We start from the raw sequence: 17,307 nt of genomic DNA on the forward strand, positions 1-17,307 counted from the left end.
AGTCTATGGACTTTATTCTTTGTTAAGGCCACTAACCAGGCTGGCACCCTGGGCGCCTTCCTGTGGGTAGGAAGTTCCAGGGATCCCCACACGGAGTTGCACCACTCAGTTCACACCAGTGTGATTTTATTTATTAGCATCGCTCTGCCCACCGGGCTTCTCTACCCCAAACATAAGTAAATTGTGTTTGTACCTCGCTCTGGAAAACCAGCTGCACCCCAGTGGATTTGAACCCCTATACTCTGCAATGGTGAACATGTACCACCCGAGCCCCTTCCATCAACCTCTTTTACTAAATGGAAGATGATGCTTCCTCCTCAGGCCTCACAATTAACCATTCCCTGTCCTCAACCTTCGGCCGACTGGCGGAATGCAGTGGAGATCTGATCAAATGTTTGGCCCTTGGTCTCTGGCATCTTGAAGAAGGTGAAGATGAAGAATACGACCAGCAGCACAGCGAAAATGAGAAACACATATGGGCCAAACAGCTCCTCTACATACGGGAAAGTTAAGCCCACGATGAAATTGGAGGTCCAGTTGAATAACCCAGCCACAGCAATGGCTGAGGGCCTCGGTCCCTGAGAGAATATCTCTGCTGTGATGAACCAGGGGATGGGCCCTGGCCCAATACAGAAGAATGCCACAAAGGACAATACAGCCATGACACTAACATATGACATGCACTTCAGCTTGTCGAGCAGATTTAGAGCGATGGTAATCAGAATGGCGGAGCCAGCCATTCCCAGCTGCCCGACCATCAGTAAAGATCTACGACCAGCATGCTCCACCAAAAACAACGAGACCACAGTGAAAGCTGCTTTGACCACACCGACTCCAAGAGTGGCATAAACAGGCCGCTCCACTTTGGCCTTCTCAAAGATACTGGTGGAGTAGTAGATCACAGCATTGATGCCTGATAGCTGCTGGGATAGTTGGAGGACGATGGCGACGCAGACGGGTTGGCGGTAAAGGGGCGAGCGGAACAGCTCTAGTATGGCCACCCTCTTCTCCGTCATCATCTGCCTGTTCTCCTCCTTCATCTCTTCCATGGCGTTGCTTACATCCTTGGTCGCGTGTAGCTTCTTCAGCACAGTCTCTGCCTTGCTCTCATTGTTGTCGTTGATGAACAGGAAGCGAGGACTCTCGAGAAAGAAGGGCATGAGGGCAAACTGCAGCAACGCAGGGATGGCAATGAAGCCGAGTAGAAATGGCCACTGGGTGGTGTTGCCCATGAGAGCCTCCAAGCCCAACACCTGTGCAACCACAAGGCCTATGACGATAGCCAGCTCGTGGACACTTCCCAGGGCCCCTCTGATGGCAGTGGGAGCGACCTCACCAATGTACATGGGCACAAAGCCAGTGGACAGTCCAGAGTACAACCCAACCACAAATCTGCCAATAATGAGCATCTCCCAGGAGCCTGCCAGCTTGGAACACCCCATGAGAGCCACAGAGATGAAGACCAGAATGTTGGCCATCAGCATCGAATTCCTCCTTCCGAAGCGGTCCACAAAGAGTCCCACCGAAAAGGAGCCAACCATGCCACCGACCAAGAATATGGAAACTGTGACAGCCCAGAGGGCAGTGAGGGAGGATGCTGGGATGGGTTCCTGATAGCGCTCATACCAGGAATCCTTGATGAACATCTCAATGACCTTCTGGGGGGCATTAAGAACCCCAGAGTTGTAGCCAAACTGGAAAGAACCGATTACGGCCGTTACCACATTCAACATCAGCTGGAACGTCAGTTGCTTCCTGGAATCCATAACTGTGTAGTTGTTGGAGTTGTTACATCTTTCTCTTGAATGAAAGACCTCACCTGCACCTGCAATGTGGGCAAGATTCACATCTATAATCTCCTTGATGAGAGGAATGGTTCGTACAGGCTTCTTAAAATGCTTCTCAGTGCATAATGGAAAGCTGACCAGAACTCTGATATGACATAACATAACACAAACAATTGTCATGCATGCCTAACTATGCCAATTTGCACAGGCACCCTTGCAGTTTTCCGTCCTGAATTTCTCAACTTTCATCTCAATTGAAACTATTATCACTGTGACAATGAAAAGTAGTACACAGTTGTGTACAGTTGTACACACAGCTGACTCAAGTGTTGATACAGAAGCATGTATTCAACTACCCTGAATTCAGGGAAGTGGGTGGGATCATTTACTCAAACCTGAAGAGGTTTGAGATTCCATGCTCGCGGCGTATACAGTAGAAGAAGGTGTAACAGCTCAAAGTATATCTCCAGCCAAACCATACCCAGGGTTAAAGTTGTCTAGCCTGTTTTATGAACTAGAACTTGATCGGATATTATTTAAGCACAAGATGAGAAATTAAATAACACTGGAGAAAGAGTCTGGTCTGATGAAAAATGTATTCTAAGATTACAAAGTGATGAAGACACCATCTCTCTTTTGGAGGGTTTGAGACAACATGAACATAAATGCACATTCATTGAGTATATCTAGGCACAGAATTAGCTGATGGGTGGGTCTTAAGATGACAGGTTCTAAAGATAATGGGAGACAACTGGCAAACGGCCGACTAGGCACCAGTCTAAACCAGTAGCTTGACTGGCCCTATTGATGGATGTAGCAAAGTGTCTTGACCTGATAAGGTGAAACTCCTGAGAAACAAGGAAGCGCCGAGTAGTAGAACATACACTGCGGCATCTGCCCATTGCTCTCAGAGCTCAGAGAGGCCTCCTGACCTTGTCCTCACTTATCAGTTTGTACTCCCTAGAAATATCTCGGCAGTTGGTTGCTTGGAACTGCTCGGAATTTATAACTAACAGTTGGTTGCATTGAAATTGGAGAACAACATGTTAAAGCGAAAAAATAAAGGGTATTTATTGTATATGAACATAGAGAATATTTATATTCTCCAATCAAACGAAATAAAATTAGCCGCGCACACACACACACACACACACACACACACACACACACACACACACACACACACACAGGTGAAAACAGAATCTCTTGGTGGAGATAACAGGGTTTGTCCAACCACTGGGACGTAAATATCCCTACTTCGTCACCATTGGCTACAAAAGGTCACCTTTTCCCTCAAAGAAGTTTTTTCAAGAGACACAGACTGCAGAGACTCAGCCATGGCATATTAGACTTGGCAGCAGGAAGTTGCCACGGACTGCTGGGTGAAAAATCTATTAGCAATGCTGATTTGTAGTGAAGGAACTCTGGCATTAACAAATAAGAGCTCTCCTACTTCATTGTCTTTTTGCTTTTGTACTAGGAAAGCACAAAGCTGCCGGGCCTCTTAAATTTGCTGAAGCACCCAGAATAAGCAAATACTGCTCAGAGCTCGCTCCTTTCCTTTGTCTCTTTTAATTGGTTGCTTCTCAACTGTATTAAGAACTCTGATTTAGTTGCAATGGCAATTTATCTGTGGCAATCACACACAGTAGATACTTTTTGTGAGTTTACCTTAAAGCAGCACAATGCAAATTTAGCTAATCTAATTATCATTATTTTCTCCAATACCTACTTTCCAATACAAAATGTGCAAATCTGGAAGTCTCAAATCTTCAGAAGAAATAATTAGAGCAACTGAGCTCAGAAATCACAATTGATTGGCAGTGCTGGCACTATTGTGCATGCAGTAGTAGACCAAGAAAGCACAATAACCCACGGGTGCTTCATCAACTTCCATTATGAGGATTCTGTGTTTGGAAATATACAGTAGCGTATGGAAGCATTCATTCCCCAATGGCATATCATGAATGGAGGTGATTGAAATCGGCCGATCGATTGAATATTTATTAGCGGCTGGCAACAGCTTAGGCAATGGGACAGGTTATGAACACACTGACCAACGTGAATAAGAAGATGTCCTTGTATTCTTTGTAAGAAATATCATCAAATCCCTCAATAATGAGATGAGATAACATAGGTTTGATATACCCAGCACACGATTGTGTCTGTGTGTGATGGGATGTCTTGTAGGAGACACCTTTTATAACTGCAAAATTGAGAGATATTTGTAATATATGCGCGCGCGCGCGCGCGCACACACACACACACACACACACACACACACACACACACACACACACACACGTGAGAGCAGACACCCCAAATACCCCCCCCCCCCCCATGGTTACAACTAAAGCATTTTGAGACATTTTTAGGAAATAACAATCATAACGATGCTATCCGAATAGTTCATTTGTGAGAACACACTGAAAAACAGTATACTGTAATAATGTTCAATATACTGCTATATAAAGATTGCATTTCAGCACCTTCAAAGTGATCAAAGCGATGCATCTTTATGGATTAGACTGTTAAACATGTTGGCAGTGCTCCCACACCAACTGTTGCTGCCTACCAACCATTTCATATCAGTGCTTTTGCTTTCTTACCATTGTTTTCCCCCATCTGTCACAATTTGGGAGCTTAAAATGCCAGAGAAATGCAATAACTGTGTGAGTGCTTGCAGATGTTTTATATAAATGGGTCATGTCCCAACAGCCATTCCCTAATTAGACAATTGTAGTGCAAGAGGGTGGTTATGTGTATTATTAACAAACCATTACACGGAGGGCCTTTCATCCATCATAATACGCAACTCTAATTGGGTTGGCTGGGCTTTTGTTTATTTGATGAGCCTGAATGATAGACATTTGAACTCTCTTCAAAGTAAAACAAATATTACCGGTATAAGTATGTTGTGTCAATCTATGTGATTTTGTAACGGGATCCAGATTGAATTCTCCTAGTAAGATGCAGGCTTCAGTAAATGCATCAATTTAGTCAACTCATCAATCAACCACACTTTTAGAACTGACTATTTGAGATCTTTCTGTTCAGTGATCCTTTTATTGCTCAATTATTCACTCCACGTGCCTCTTTTGCTGTACCTGTAATGTAATAATAAATAGTTTGGGGTGTTTGTATGGTGGTCAGTATAGTAATTATTATGTAAGGATGCCCTCGAATGCATTTGGCCCCAGGTACAGTACGGTATACCGTTCTGCATACAATCAATGTGGAGATGGGTATTAATGTACTGAGCAGGCACGATCAATGACATGGTGCAATGCCTTGCACAAAGAAGTAATCGTAAACAGTGGCACAGAGTGTTATTTTTTAATGAACGATGTCTGCCGTTTTGTCTTGCATCCAACCGGTTTGTGAACTCTGAGAAGTTTTGGGGAAAGCAACTATACAAGTTGCTCATGCCTTTCTTAGCAGAGACAATATAATTTGCAGCTGATGTAATTACTCAGACCTTGGCTTTGTTCACTTCTTTTGGTCTCAACCTCACATACTTCATCAGTTTAAGTTCTGAAATAGAAAAGCAGTATATAGTAGAGGCCCAAAAGAGAACTAGGCTATGGCTTGTAGACAGTTGTCATTGCACATAAACAACTTTTAACTTAAAGGGATATTTTACTTACAAATAAAAAACATATATTAAAAATACATTACAAAAGTCATTACAATTACAAAAGTCCCCATCGCCTCGCATTAGAAGGTCCTAATGCGTGATGGGCTGTAACTTTTCCATTACTTTTTTTCATTTATATTATATATGCAGTATTTGTTTTGTTTATTTTATTTTGAAAGAGAAATATCCCTTAACTATTAAAACAATAGCAGCTTTTGAAAGAAATTTCAGTCTGACCAAATGTTTTGACTTGTTTTTTAAGGAGAACATGAAAGGGCTTCTTTAAAGGAATGTGTAAACCCCAAAATGATTTATTTCTATGAATTACTCACCCTGTGAAGTCTTTAATCCATGGGGTATTTTTTGTTTGCGTTGTGTTTGTGTTCCTTCATGTTAAATGAAGAATCCAAAAACAAAGAGAATACTTGATGTATTTAAGAAAATTATCATCCGAGAGTAACAAAAACCATAACAACTTAAACAACTCTCTCAGTATAATCCACCTGTCACACACATAACACAGCAACGTGTATTATTCCAGGCCTCTAGGGCATGCACGTGCGTGTGAACTCACCCCACCCACATGCAATGCATCTAACATACAGCAACATTGTGTATTTGTTTGTTTATTCCTTTATTGAGTTGTACACAGAGCTTATAATAATAATAATTAATTGCATTTTATAGCGCTTTTCCAAGTGCTCAAAGCGCTTTACAATGGTTCATTCATTCATACATGGGGGGTGAAGCAGCGAACAGTCGACGCCAGCGTCCTCACTTCCCACATTCACACACCAATGGTGCCAAGCTCACACCGACCAACTCATTGGAGGCAATCTAGGGTTCAGTGTCTTGCCCAAGGACGCTTCCACATGTCTGTGGGCAGGAGGAGCCGGGATCATTGGACGACCTGCTCTACCTCCTGAACCACAGCCGCCCTACACTTAACAGTGTGATTACAAAATCCCTGATACAGTATTAACATAAACACAAAATTGCTAACAGTCCACTTGTGTAGAACATGGTGGTATTGCACAGGTAGAATATACACTCTTAACCACAACCCCAATTGGCTCACTCTCCCATTAATCAACTTGCTTTTGGAGATTAGGCAGGGTGAATGTGTTACATGTGAAGTGGTAGGAGAGGGCTAATAGTCTCTCTAAGCCTCCTTTCCGCACGTATCCCAAGTTCCCATTTCATCTGCTGTCCTGCTTCCCACTTAGGGGCCAAATGGAGAATGAAGTGCACAGTACCATCTGTGCACTGAGGGCAGAAGAGAGGTAATGGTTTCACACAAGGGATCAAAATCTCATCACTCTGAACCCCATGAGGAGAACCAAGTAGCAAACAGCCTTCTAAGTCAGACAAACCATTTACTTCTAATGTGCTGCTGGCAGCTTAAGCGGCAGGTGGGTAGCAAAAGGCCAGTCCAGCACACCTACAGCATGTGTAATTATAATGAGATATTTTCTGTCAAGGGGAATAAATGGATCTGGCTATTGCCAACCACCATTTATAAAAGATTGTTTTCCTTCACAATACCCATGCAGTTTACTATTGTCTGTCTGATGTTTTTTTTCTCTCCACCAGCCGAAGGCATGGGGAGAATATGTTTTGCACTCCGTCCGTCAGTGTGTGTGTGTGTGTGTGTGTGTGTGTGTGTGTGTGTGTGTCCGTACGTACGTCCATCCTAATCTCCGGCACCGTTGGCCCAGTCGGTGCCAAAATGTGCACACACACTCCTTGGATGCCAAGGACGAACCTCTGCCACAATCTTCCCACAACAGCCTGTTATAGCGCCACCATGAGGCAGATTTTTGCAAAACACATTTCTATAATATTACTCGTACACATTTGATCCATACATCACACAAATCGGTATACACCATCTCTATAGTCATGTGATCAACACGGACCGGTCCACTTCCCCATACCATCTCTATTGGCTAAGATTGCCTTCCAAAGTTTGCAAGACTTTGCACAATTTGAGGGAAATCTTTCATGTATATTCCCACTATGCTGAGGAAGAAATGCCACTTGAAAATGTACACATCAGCCTCATGGTGGCGCTATAACTGTCCCATTTGTGTTTTACTTTTTACCTATAACCACTGTGTAAAACTGTGTATGCACACTCCCTAAAGGCAAAGGACAAACCTTTGACCTGTATTTTTCACATAATGCTCTTTATAGCGGCACCAGTAGGCCGACTTATGTAACACATATTTTTTTATATTACTAAGTTGGCCTGTGCACTCATATTCCCACTAGGCTGAGGAAGAAATGCCAAATTTTTCCAAAAACGCTCCCATCCTGGCGGAGACCTGTGCCACTTTTTCTAGTGTTGAATCTGCTTGGCTGTATTTGCACCACCTCCAGCTGTGCTTCTGAAGACATTGCTGTTGGATGGAAACCTTTTATGTTATGTACATTACTTTAAAAAGAGAGAGGGAAAACTAGAAAAAGTGTCACAGGTCTCCACCAGGGCAGGTCAGGTTGTAGCCTCCTGGGGCGCTATAATAAGCCAATGTGAAAAGGGTGCCATTTCTTCTTACGCTTGGATGATTTGAGGCATTTTGTTCCAAAAATGTGTTTTGCAAAAATCCACCTGTTGGTGGCGCTATAATGTGAAAAGGGTGGGATATATTTCTCAGCTTAGTAGGAACGTCTGTGAAAGATTTCATGTAAATTGCACACTGCGTTCATGATTTGAGGCTTTTTGTTCAAAACAGGGGGTCAATCGAGTAAACCAATGTTAGCCAATCAGGATGGAATATGAAATATGGGACAGATCTGTGTTGAGCACATGACTAGAGATACTGTTAGGATTTGCAGGATTTTTGGACAAAAAATTTAGTAATATCAAAAAAATCTGTTTTACAAAAGTTGGCCTCCTGGTTGTGCTATAACAGGCCGTTCTGGAAAATTTGGGGCAGAGGTTCGTTGGTATCTAGGGAGCGTTTGTGCAAAGTTTGGCATCGACCGGGTTAACGCCGGGGCCGGAGATTAGCTGTACACAGACGGACGGACGGACACATACACGGACACACACACACACACACACACACACACACACACACGGACGGAGTGCAAAACGTACTCTCTCCCCATGCCTTCGGCCTGGTGGAGACAAACATACTCTCTCCCCATACAAAAAAGGCGGCTGCTCTGGAACCAGTAGGTTCCCAGTTTGATCCCAGACTCCCCCAGGTGTCGAAGTGAAGTGTCCTTGAGCAAGACGCTGAACCCCTAATTGCTCACTGCCGAGCAGGTCGGTGCCTTGCACAGTTTTCTCCACCATCTGTGTATGAATGTGTGTGAATGGCTGAATGTGTGCCAATCTATGTAAAGCTCCTTGGATAAAGGCGCTGAATGCACCATTTACCATTTACTTGGTAATGCAACTTTTCCAACGCACATATTCCACGAACACGCTTGCTCGTCCACTCCCATCACCACGTCGATTGTGCGTTTATGATAGATGGCATTTTGTTTTTAACACGTCGGATGCTAGTCTTTATATTGATAAAGTTAGAGATCGCTCTATATACTACTGTCTATCAGCGTTTGTGTCAAACCGGAAGTCGATGGTCCTTCTGCATAATGGTTTCCCCCTCATTGACTCCAACGTTGGCCGAAATCTTCCCAGCCTTTTTTATCTGAATCTAATCCCAGATTTCGAGACTTGAAAAAAGGCCCTTAAGGCTCAAATACCCTTGGCACATGAATGGACACAGACTCGGGGGCAGAGCTACTGGGGGGGATGGGAGGGGGGTTGTTTCACCCCAGCCCGTGACTCCAGGGGCCCGGGCTGTCAGATGATCGATCGACGATCACTCAGCGTTGCACAGTCACTCACGATAGAGACATTTGGGGTTCAGTCAGGTTGGACGTGGCCCGATGGTGCGGCCACCCCCTTGGCCCGGTACCAATTGTTCCGCCAGTGTGCACAGACTGAAAAGGCTAAAAAAGTTTAAAGAAATTGGCCCCTCCCACTAATATTGCATGCCAATTACTTTGTTACATGACTCCTGAAATCATGTGTAACTAATCTGGAGGGGATTGGTTAGATTTTTTTAGATTTGTGGCACCCACTATGGGTCAAAGTGGAATTTATTTTAGTTGATCATGTGATTCAAATGTGTGGTTTGTTGGATGTTTCATTCTTCATTTCTTGCATTTTTTGTAAAATAGGCCTAGGTATGGACTTGACCTTGAATCTGTCATCAGTAATAGCGCCCAACACCCTTGGAAAAGGGGGCTCTGGCCCAAAATGTTTTGAGAACCTCTGCACTACTCTTGTAATAATATGAGGAAGTATAAAATGGGGCATTCATAAATTAAAATAAATATGGAGATCTGCGTTTCTGCCTGACAGCAACAAATATGTGGTTGTATTATAATTCTGGTCAAGTATCTGCTCAGTAGCTGTGGACTGGGGATGGGTGATGAGAAATCAGGCCAGTCATCCCCCTCGGGAGTCAACATCAAACAAACATCTTGCGGTGAAGCTATAGGGTGCCCTGCTTCTATTTATTCCACAGCACTTCATGCACACCGCTGTAGAATCACTGAGTAAAATAAGATGGGATTGTAAGAGGCGGGAGAGCAGGATTGGGAATATGGCAGAGCTCAGCTCCCCTGGAAGTCTTTTGAGCGTTGTCTCTCGAGTCTCGATTGAACGTCTTCAGGTGTGCATGGGATGCAAACTAGCTGTAGGTCTAGTCTTTTTAACATAGTAAACAGACCATTAGCATTTTTATTGTTTCTCAGCAGAGAGAGTGGAGAGTTAAAAGAAAACATTGCTAGGGTGATTCTGTATTAATTAAATGTATTGATAGCTTTGCTGTCAAACAATTACAAATATTAATCACGTGATTTTTCATAATCAATTCACGATTAATCACAAATACATTTTAATCTGTTCAAAATAACAGGCCGATGTGAAACATTTGGGGAGGAGGCTCTTCCTAGGCCCCCTGGGGGTGTGCCTGTCAACTAATTGGTACAGTCAGTGGTGCCTGAGATTATTATATTGAGGCCCATAGTGCAGGAGCCCATCTGCTGTTTTTGTAGCGTGAGGCAGCTTGATGTACACCCCCTGGACATGATGTACAAGTACACCCCCTGGACATGACGCTAGTATGTTGCAGTGACTTAACCCAATCCAACCCTTGATGCTGAGTGTCAAGCCAGGGATGCACTGGGTCCCATTTGGTAGTCTTTGGTCTTTGGTATGACCCTCCGGGGATCGAACCCCGACCTCCCAGTATCAGGACTTGAGGTTTAACTGGGTCAAAAAAATGACCCGAAGACCCTGGGTGTGACTAAAAAAATGTAAATTCTAGGAGGGTTGAGTGGTTTCAGATTGACACCCCCACAGATTGGGGGGATTAAATCCATGATTCCCCCGCAAGGTTTAGCAATACATTGTGCAACCCATACCCCCACCCAGACCTTATAACTTAGCTCAGCAATGATAAGACCTATATTCACCTGCTTTGTACTGAAGGTGCCTTATAGCCTATTTAACATCTCCTTTTAAACCTCCCCATCAATGTCAAAAGCAATGAATAATAGGACTCTGGGGGTGGGGCACTTGAGTGGGGTGACCTCTGCCATCAAAAGTGATGATAATAAATAATGACACAATTAATCATGCAGTGTTTAACTTCTCAAACTGTCAAACATTTGGCGTAATCAGTCGTCTGACAACAGAAACACAAGTTAACTAGAAAAAGTGCCCTTCTGGGCACAGGTCTCCACCAGGAGGATAGGAGTGTGTGCGATGTTTGGCAAAATGTTTAGGAGTGACATAAACATTTTTCTTCATTTTGTTGAGGAAATGCAAAGCCAGATCACTCATAGCATCTCTGATGATAGAATTCTGGATGAGCAGGACATGTGCAGCATTTTGTACAAAACGGGCCACAAAACTGTCAATCTTAGCCAATCAGTGTAGCATCTGAGAAATCCAACACACTTGTCTTGATCACATGAATAAAGAGAGCATGTGTAGCGATTTGCGTGAGATTTGGATTAAATCTGTGCGACTAATATAAAGAATGTGTTTTGCAGAAATCGGCCTCATGGTGGCGCTGTATCTGGCAGATGTGGAGGGATGCAGGAAAAATGTTTTTCCATGGCCTCTAGGGAGTGCGCATACAAAGTTGACAGATCGGTGCAGTTATAGATATAAAAAGGAATTGCCCTGTTATAGCGCCACCGTGAGGCTGATTTGGGAAAAAAATATTGGCACGTCGTCCTCGGCCTAGTGGAAATGTGTGTGTATAATTTAACGGAAATTGCAGCCAATCAGGATGGAAGATGGAAAATGGTGCAGATCCGTGTTGATCACATGACTATGGAGATAGTGTAGTATACAGAATTGTGTGATGTATGGATAAAATGTGTACGAGTTATCTACAGAAATGTGTATTGCCTAAATCGACCTCATGGTGGCGCTGTAACAGGCCGTTGTGAATATTTGGGTCAGAGGTTCGTCGTTGGCATCCAGGGAGTGTGTGTGCACAGTTTGGCATGGATCGGGCCAACGGTGCCGGAGATTAGCTGGTAACGGACGGACGGAAGGACGGACGGACACACACGGACGGAGTGCAAAACATACTCTCTCCCCATGCCTTCGGCCTGGTGGAGACAATGACAGTACATGTACTCTGTTACAGTGCATTGGACACTCTATAGTTTACAGACCCGTAACGGTCCAATTAGGACATCAGGCATATTTGCCTGATGAAACGTTGCAATTTGTTGCCTTAAAATAAAGTAAGTCTCAGAGCTCTACAAACTGGATGTTCTTCCTCTTCCTTGATGTTTGCCTTGATGCCTGACATCCAGCACCTGGCCTGAATATAGGCATTGAGATGAGCACACAATCTTCTCTGTGAACTGATACATTATATTGAAAGTTTGAAACATAAAATGAGTTCACAGACGGAATCAAACACTGCACCCGTAACTGCTCCACATGAGCAGGTTGTTGACCTGCATGGTTGTGTCTCCCGTCGGTGTGAATTTAACGCACATTGTAAAGATCTTTTAATGACAGTGCTTATAAATGCAGACCATTTAGAATTGGAGGCAAATGAAAGTTGGCTTCTTAATGTTGCTGGCAATGTGAAGGAATTATGCATGCTGCTAAATCAAAGCAGAAGTATATGGAGCATGTTTGAGGAAGGAATGTTGGTGCACAGGGCATGATTTAACTTAGCAAGCGAGAGCCTGTCTTTGTCGACAGCAGCAAACGTATCAAAACAGATCTCCTCTCGCTGCCATTTGAAGCCATAAACAAACATACAGAAAGCTCAAAATGCATAGCTTTAAAGATTGTTCTACTTTTACAAAACACACATGTCAGTAGGGCACTCAATTCCTCAATAAAACTTCAGGTGGAAATAATCTAATATTCTTTCCAAAGTGTGCACTGTCCCTTCTTAGATTTGCACACTTTTTCATTTTTACACACAACGCTTCTTCAGCCATGCATCAATGCTCCTCGGCACCCCAGTTTGCTCAATTTCGTTTCCCAGTTTCTCTACCTTCCCTCACTCCTCTGTGTGTGTGTGTAAAAGGTAAAGGACACAATTAATTTGGTGGTAATGATCAGTAGACTGCCGCATAGAGATGATTCCGTTTTGGAATGAAAAGATCATAGATTTCAGGTCACAAATGAGACGTCAAGGCAAGGCACACACTTAATATTGTGAATGCATAAATATATTGCAAAATGTTCCCATATAGTTCTTAGTGACTTGTGACCGGACAGAGTAGCTGATGTTTGGTTGCTAATTATGGGAACAAAATATATTGTAGTAGGGGTTGATATGTGTCCACCTTAATGAAGTAGGTCAGAGGTGGTTATATTTTGCAGGCTTCAGGCAGTTCAGGGCTTAACTCTTTTATTGCCCACTAGGTGGTAGCATAAGCACAGCTAAGCCTTGTCCATTCTACAAGCCTCCGTTTCATTTCCGGGTTATCGGGGAGGTGGGGGCTGTTGTTGTTGAGCAGTGATCGTTGCATACCCCTTACCTCTCGTCAGAAACGGTTACATGTCCGGAGCGATGCGAGACAAAGTCACAAATGAAGTAAGACGCCCTCAAGGTCGCGTGCACGCATCTGCCTGGGTGACGGCAGACTGCTGGGTGAGCGCTTGCGCTTTGGCATGGGGGTTCAGATCAACATATGGAATGAATTCTGTATGGAGCGTGTCTTGAGTGTACAGGGTTTGATTAGGTCAGATCAACACAATGGAATGTCAGAACAGGTCAGCTCCATATATGGAAATCTAAGGGCGGCACTGGTGGCAGAGTCTTGAGAGTACAGGGTTTGATGAGGGCCCAGGTAGGTAGCCTTACTTTTCGGGCCTGTTGAACTCTAGTTTTCGCCGGCTGCCCGGAACGGCTGCACTAATAACTTTTGGGCGTGCCCATCTAGAGTTTGAATGGACAGGTATCAGTCAAAAAGGAAACGTGTGATGATCCAGTCTTCTCCATGTATGGCTATCCAGGGTTTGATGAGGTCAGTGTTGTGATCTTCATATATGGAGACGGCCATATATGGAGCGTGTCACGAGGTGTGACGGACTGATGGCCATATATGTTGCCGTGACGGATGGACTGACTGACGGACTGACAGGTTTTTCAGGTTTTCATAGTACATAATTGCGCAATAAAATGTTTATTGTCTCTGTATGGAACATGAAATATTAAAATAAGATGAGACCAAGAGCACTGACCATGGATACTGCGTAGTATAGTTGTTATGGTGACAGGAGTCTCCCACAGGACCCACACTCTCTCCCTATCGCACATACAAACCAATTATTTCCATCTCAATGATCGACAACAATGGAGAAATGAATGTGATATACGATGTTAATAAAAAAGGGTTATATTTGCAAGACACACTGATGTGATTAGTTATAAATTGTAGTCATACCATGGTTGCAGAATGAGAATAATAGTTGCACTGCGGGCCCTGGGCCTTGATTACCTTTTGTATGTGAAATTTTAACCTTTATATTTGCCGTAAAGTTATACATTGTAATAAGTGACATTTAAGTCTAATATCTGTTTGAAGACTTTAAAGCAACATTTGCCAGTTGAGGATCTAACACTAAAATGTGGATAATTAAGTGTGCCTGTGAAAGAAAAGGCAGAGGACTGGGGGTCATCTAGTCTATTCAGCTACAATTGTGAGTTCAAAGCCTTCAAAATACAATTAAGGTTACAATTGCACTGTTAGATCTGACAGCCTATTTTAGATGGCTGACTCGGTTTGTACCTTTCACCTTATTTAACTTTACCCCATGTCTTCCCAATAGGCCATGCTGTTCAGTTAATTATCAAGCTGTAAGACTTTTATTTTTCACAGCCCCCGTTAACACGTCAACCAATACAGGGATGTGTGATTTAGTTCTAGAAAGAAGACGTGATATACGTAACTTTGGAAAAGCAATCAACACTTTAGGATGTCTGTACATGCTGTCAAACAAAGTCTCTTAATAAAAAGTTCACTTGAGTTTAAGTGCTTGAGTAATTGCCTTTAAAACAACTTATTACGGCTTTAGTCCAGCAGTGAGTGCACTCGCAGTTTCATCCATGCTTTTAACTGTAATGGGTGGTTGTGTATTCAGAGTCAAAGAGCAAGGGGCAAGTGTTTGCATGGCCTTGGAGAATCAGTTGTCGGGCATTAAAATACACTTTTAATTGAGACTTGAAGCCATGGCCAAATTAAACAATTACATTTTGCATAAAAAAGAAAGAAAGGACAAGATTATTCTTGTAAAAAGGACATTTATCCAGGGGTGTCACAGGGTATCTGCGGGTGGGGGGAGGATGAGTGTGGGGAGCTTGCACGCATAATTTGGTGTTTTATTTATTTATTTAGTTCTATTTTAGGCTATTGCCGGCCAAAATTCCCAGGGAGGCATGCTTTAGCCTGGGGTCCACCTATGCTTTCTATGGCATAGGCAGCTCCCTGCAGGATCCGCCGGGAGAATCTAGACACAGCTGCGCGACATGAGACTAATTCATTAGAACGACAGAGTGTGTTCACGTGTGTGCGTCAATTTAACAAAGGTTCGGACGATCAGAAATCAGCATAGAGTGATCGACGTTTGCACTACATGTATGCCGTATTGAAGTAGACTCGGACCCATACTTTTTTTCCTCCCTGGAAATAAAAACATCTGGGTTTCCGAGGCTAGGCATGCTTTGGATAGGCAAAAATGGCACAGTTGCCGTTCAATCATTCTTAAATGGGCCAATAGGCTTTCATATAGGAGAAGCATGGCAGCCAATCAAACAATGTCCTTTTTTGGGAAACACTGTCAAACACAACAACATAGAAATACACAACCTAGACTAGAGCACAGCCATACCTGTCCTCATTGCGCACGTAAGGCCTCCTGCATGAATACACAAACCTGTTTCCCTAAAGCCTCTTCAGCCTACATAAACCAAACCATTCGCAGAGAAATGTGTGGTGTGCGAGTGGTGACTTTCTTCATCTCATTTAAATGTATAAAAAATGAAGGCCTTCAGCATCAAAGAAATTAAATTGAATTAAAAAAAGTAAGAGTGAAGAGAGCCTGCTGTCCAAATATTATTAAATTACATTTCAGAGGCCTACCATACCAGGCCTCAGGCCTGAGGCCTACCATTGCTTGGCACATCTATGCACGGAATGTCTATGTTCACAGGCTTCATGTGCGGCCTAGAGGACAGCTGAGCATGTGCAACATCATACCTCTTACACCATGGTGTCAGAGGTGTCCTTTGGGAAACCGGGCCAATAACATTTTAATACTAGTCATTTATTGGCTGAAGTAATTAAAGCAGGTAATGTTTGCATGTTTGGAATTGTAACAGCTGAAATCAATAATAATATATCAATATTCGGATATTAACCTGAGGGCCACATTTTCAGAATGTGGCCCCCGGGCCATAGGTGAAATATAGAGTGAAGTTGGTTTACTCTGAATACCCTGGGCAGCAATACAAGCCTCATATTTCTTTGAATGCAGAAGAATGTCAGTTCTTGCACATTCTCACTTACATTTTATATTTAAAATATTGGTGAATTGTAAACAGTGGATTATTAAAATTAGTTCCAAAATTCCACGTTTTCCCAGGATTGTCTTTCTCCTCCATATTATACTGTCTCTGCCAAATGCTTTCTAAAGCTGATGAATTCACCGTCTGCCAGCACTTGCTATCTTTCACTGCTGTACAGCTTCTACCATTCTGTCAGTTTGTCTCCTCTCTCTGTCTCTATCGGTGCTGCTATTGACTTTATGTTGTTTTCTCTCTGTGTGTTCTCTGCTCTGTTCCCAAGGGTCTAGGGCTCTGTTGCTTTCTGCTTCTCACTGGCATCTATGTTTGATTGTTCTTGGCCAAGCTGAAGTTCATCAGTGGCATCATTACTCCAAGAGCACAGGCTTTAAAGGCGTAGTGAAACGGAAATGGTGGAGATTTTATTTTGAAGTTTCAGACGCTTTCAAGTTGAAACACTGCTTTGAAGTTTCTGAACCAATCAGAGCGTCGCATCCCTTCAGGTGATGGGATGGTAGCTAGGGACGGTAGCTATGCTACACGCAGTACACATGGAGTGTGTTTGTTTACAAGTCAGATGGTCGGCCAGCTGTACCAGTTTACTGATATGTGGCTTATTTCTACCCTATAATGTTTTCAGGTACATATTTTAGCGTGATGATTAAGTTGAAACCGAGTAATACACTGTCTGGATGTTATCTTGAATGGGAATAAAAATGGAGGATTTCTGTAATCAGTAGCAGCTGTGCTGAACGGATGCGCACATATGGGGAATTAAACGAGTGAGCTTTTATCGGCTTGGCTT

General features: G+C 43.2%; 1 protein-coding gene across 1 annotated transcript; it reads right to left on the reverse strand.

Moving 5' to 3' along the window:
- Window positions 1-347: 347 nt before the first annotated feature.
- On the reverse strand, window positions 348-1,766 carry LOC308327553 (solute carrier family 2, facilitated glucose transporter member 1-like; the record flags this gene model as incomplete). Its single annotated transcript, XM_080781074.1, has 1 exon — window positions 348-1,766. One exon carries the CDS (start codon window positions 1,764-1,766, stop codon window positions 348-350), a length of 1,419 nt encoding a protein of 472 aa, XP_080637200.1.
- Between the last annotated feature and the right edge of the window lie 15,541 nt (window positions 1,767-17,307).

This window comes from Protomyctophum bolini, assembly GCF_963924005.1.
Source record: "Protomyctophum bolini genome assembly, chromosome: 13".
Lineage (NCBI taxonomy): Eukaryota > Metazoa > Chordata > Actinopteri > Myctophiformes > Myctophidae > Protomyctophum > Protomyctophum bolini.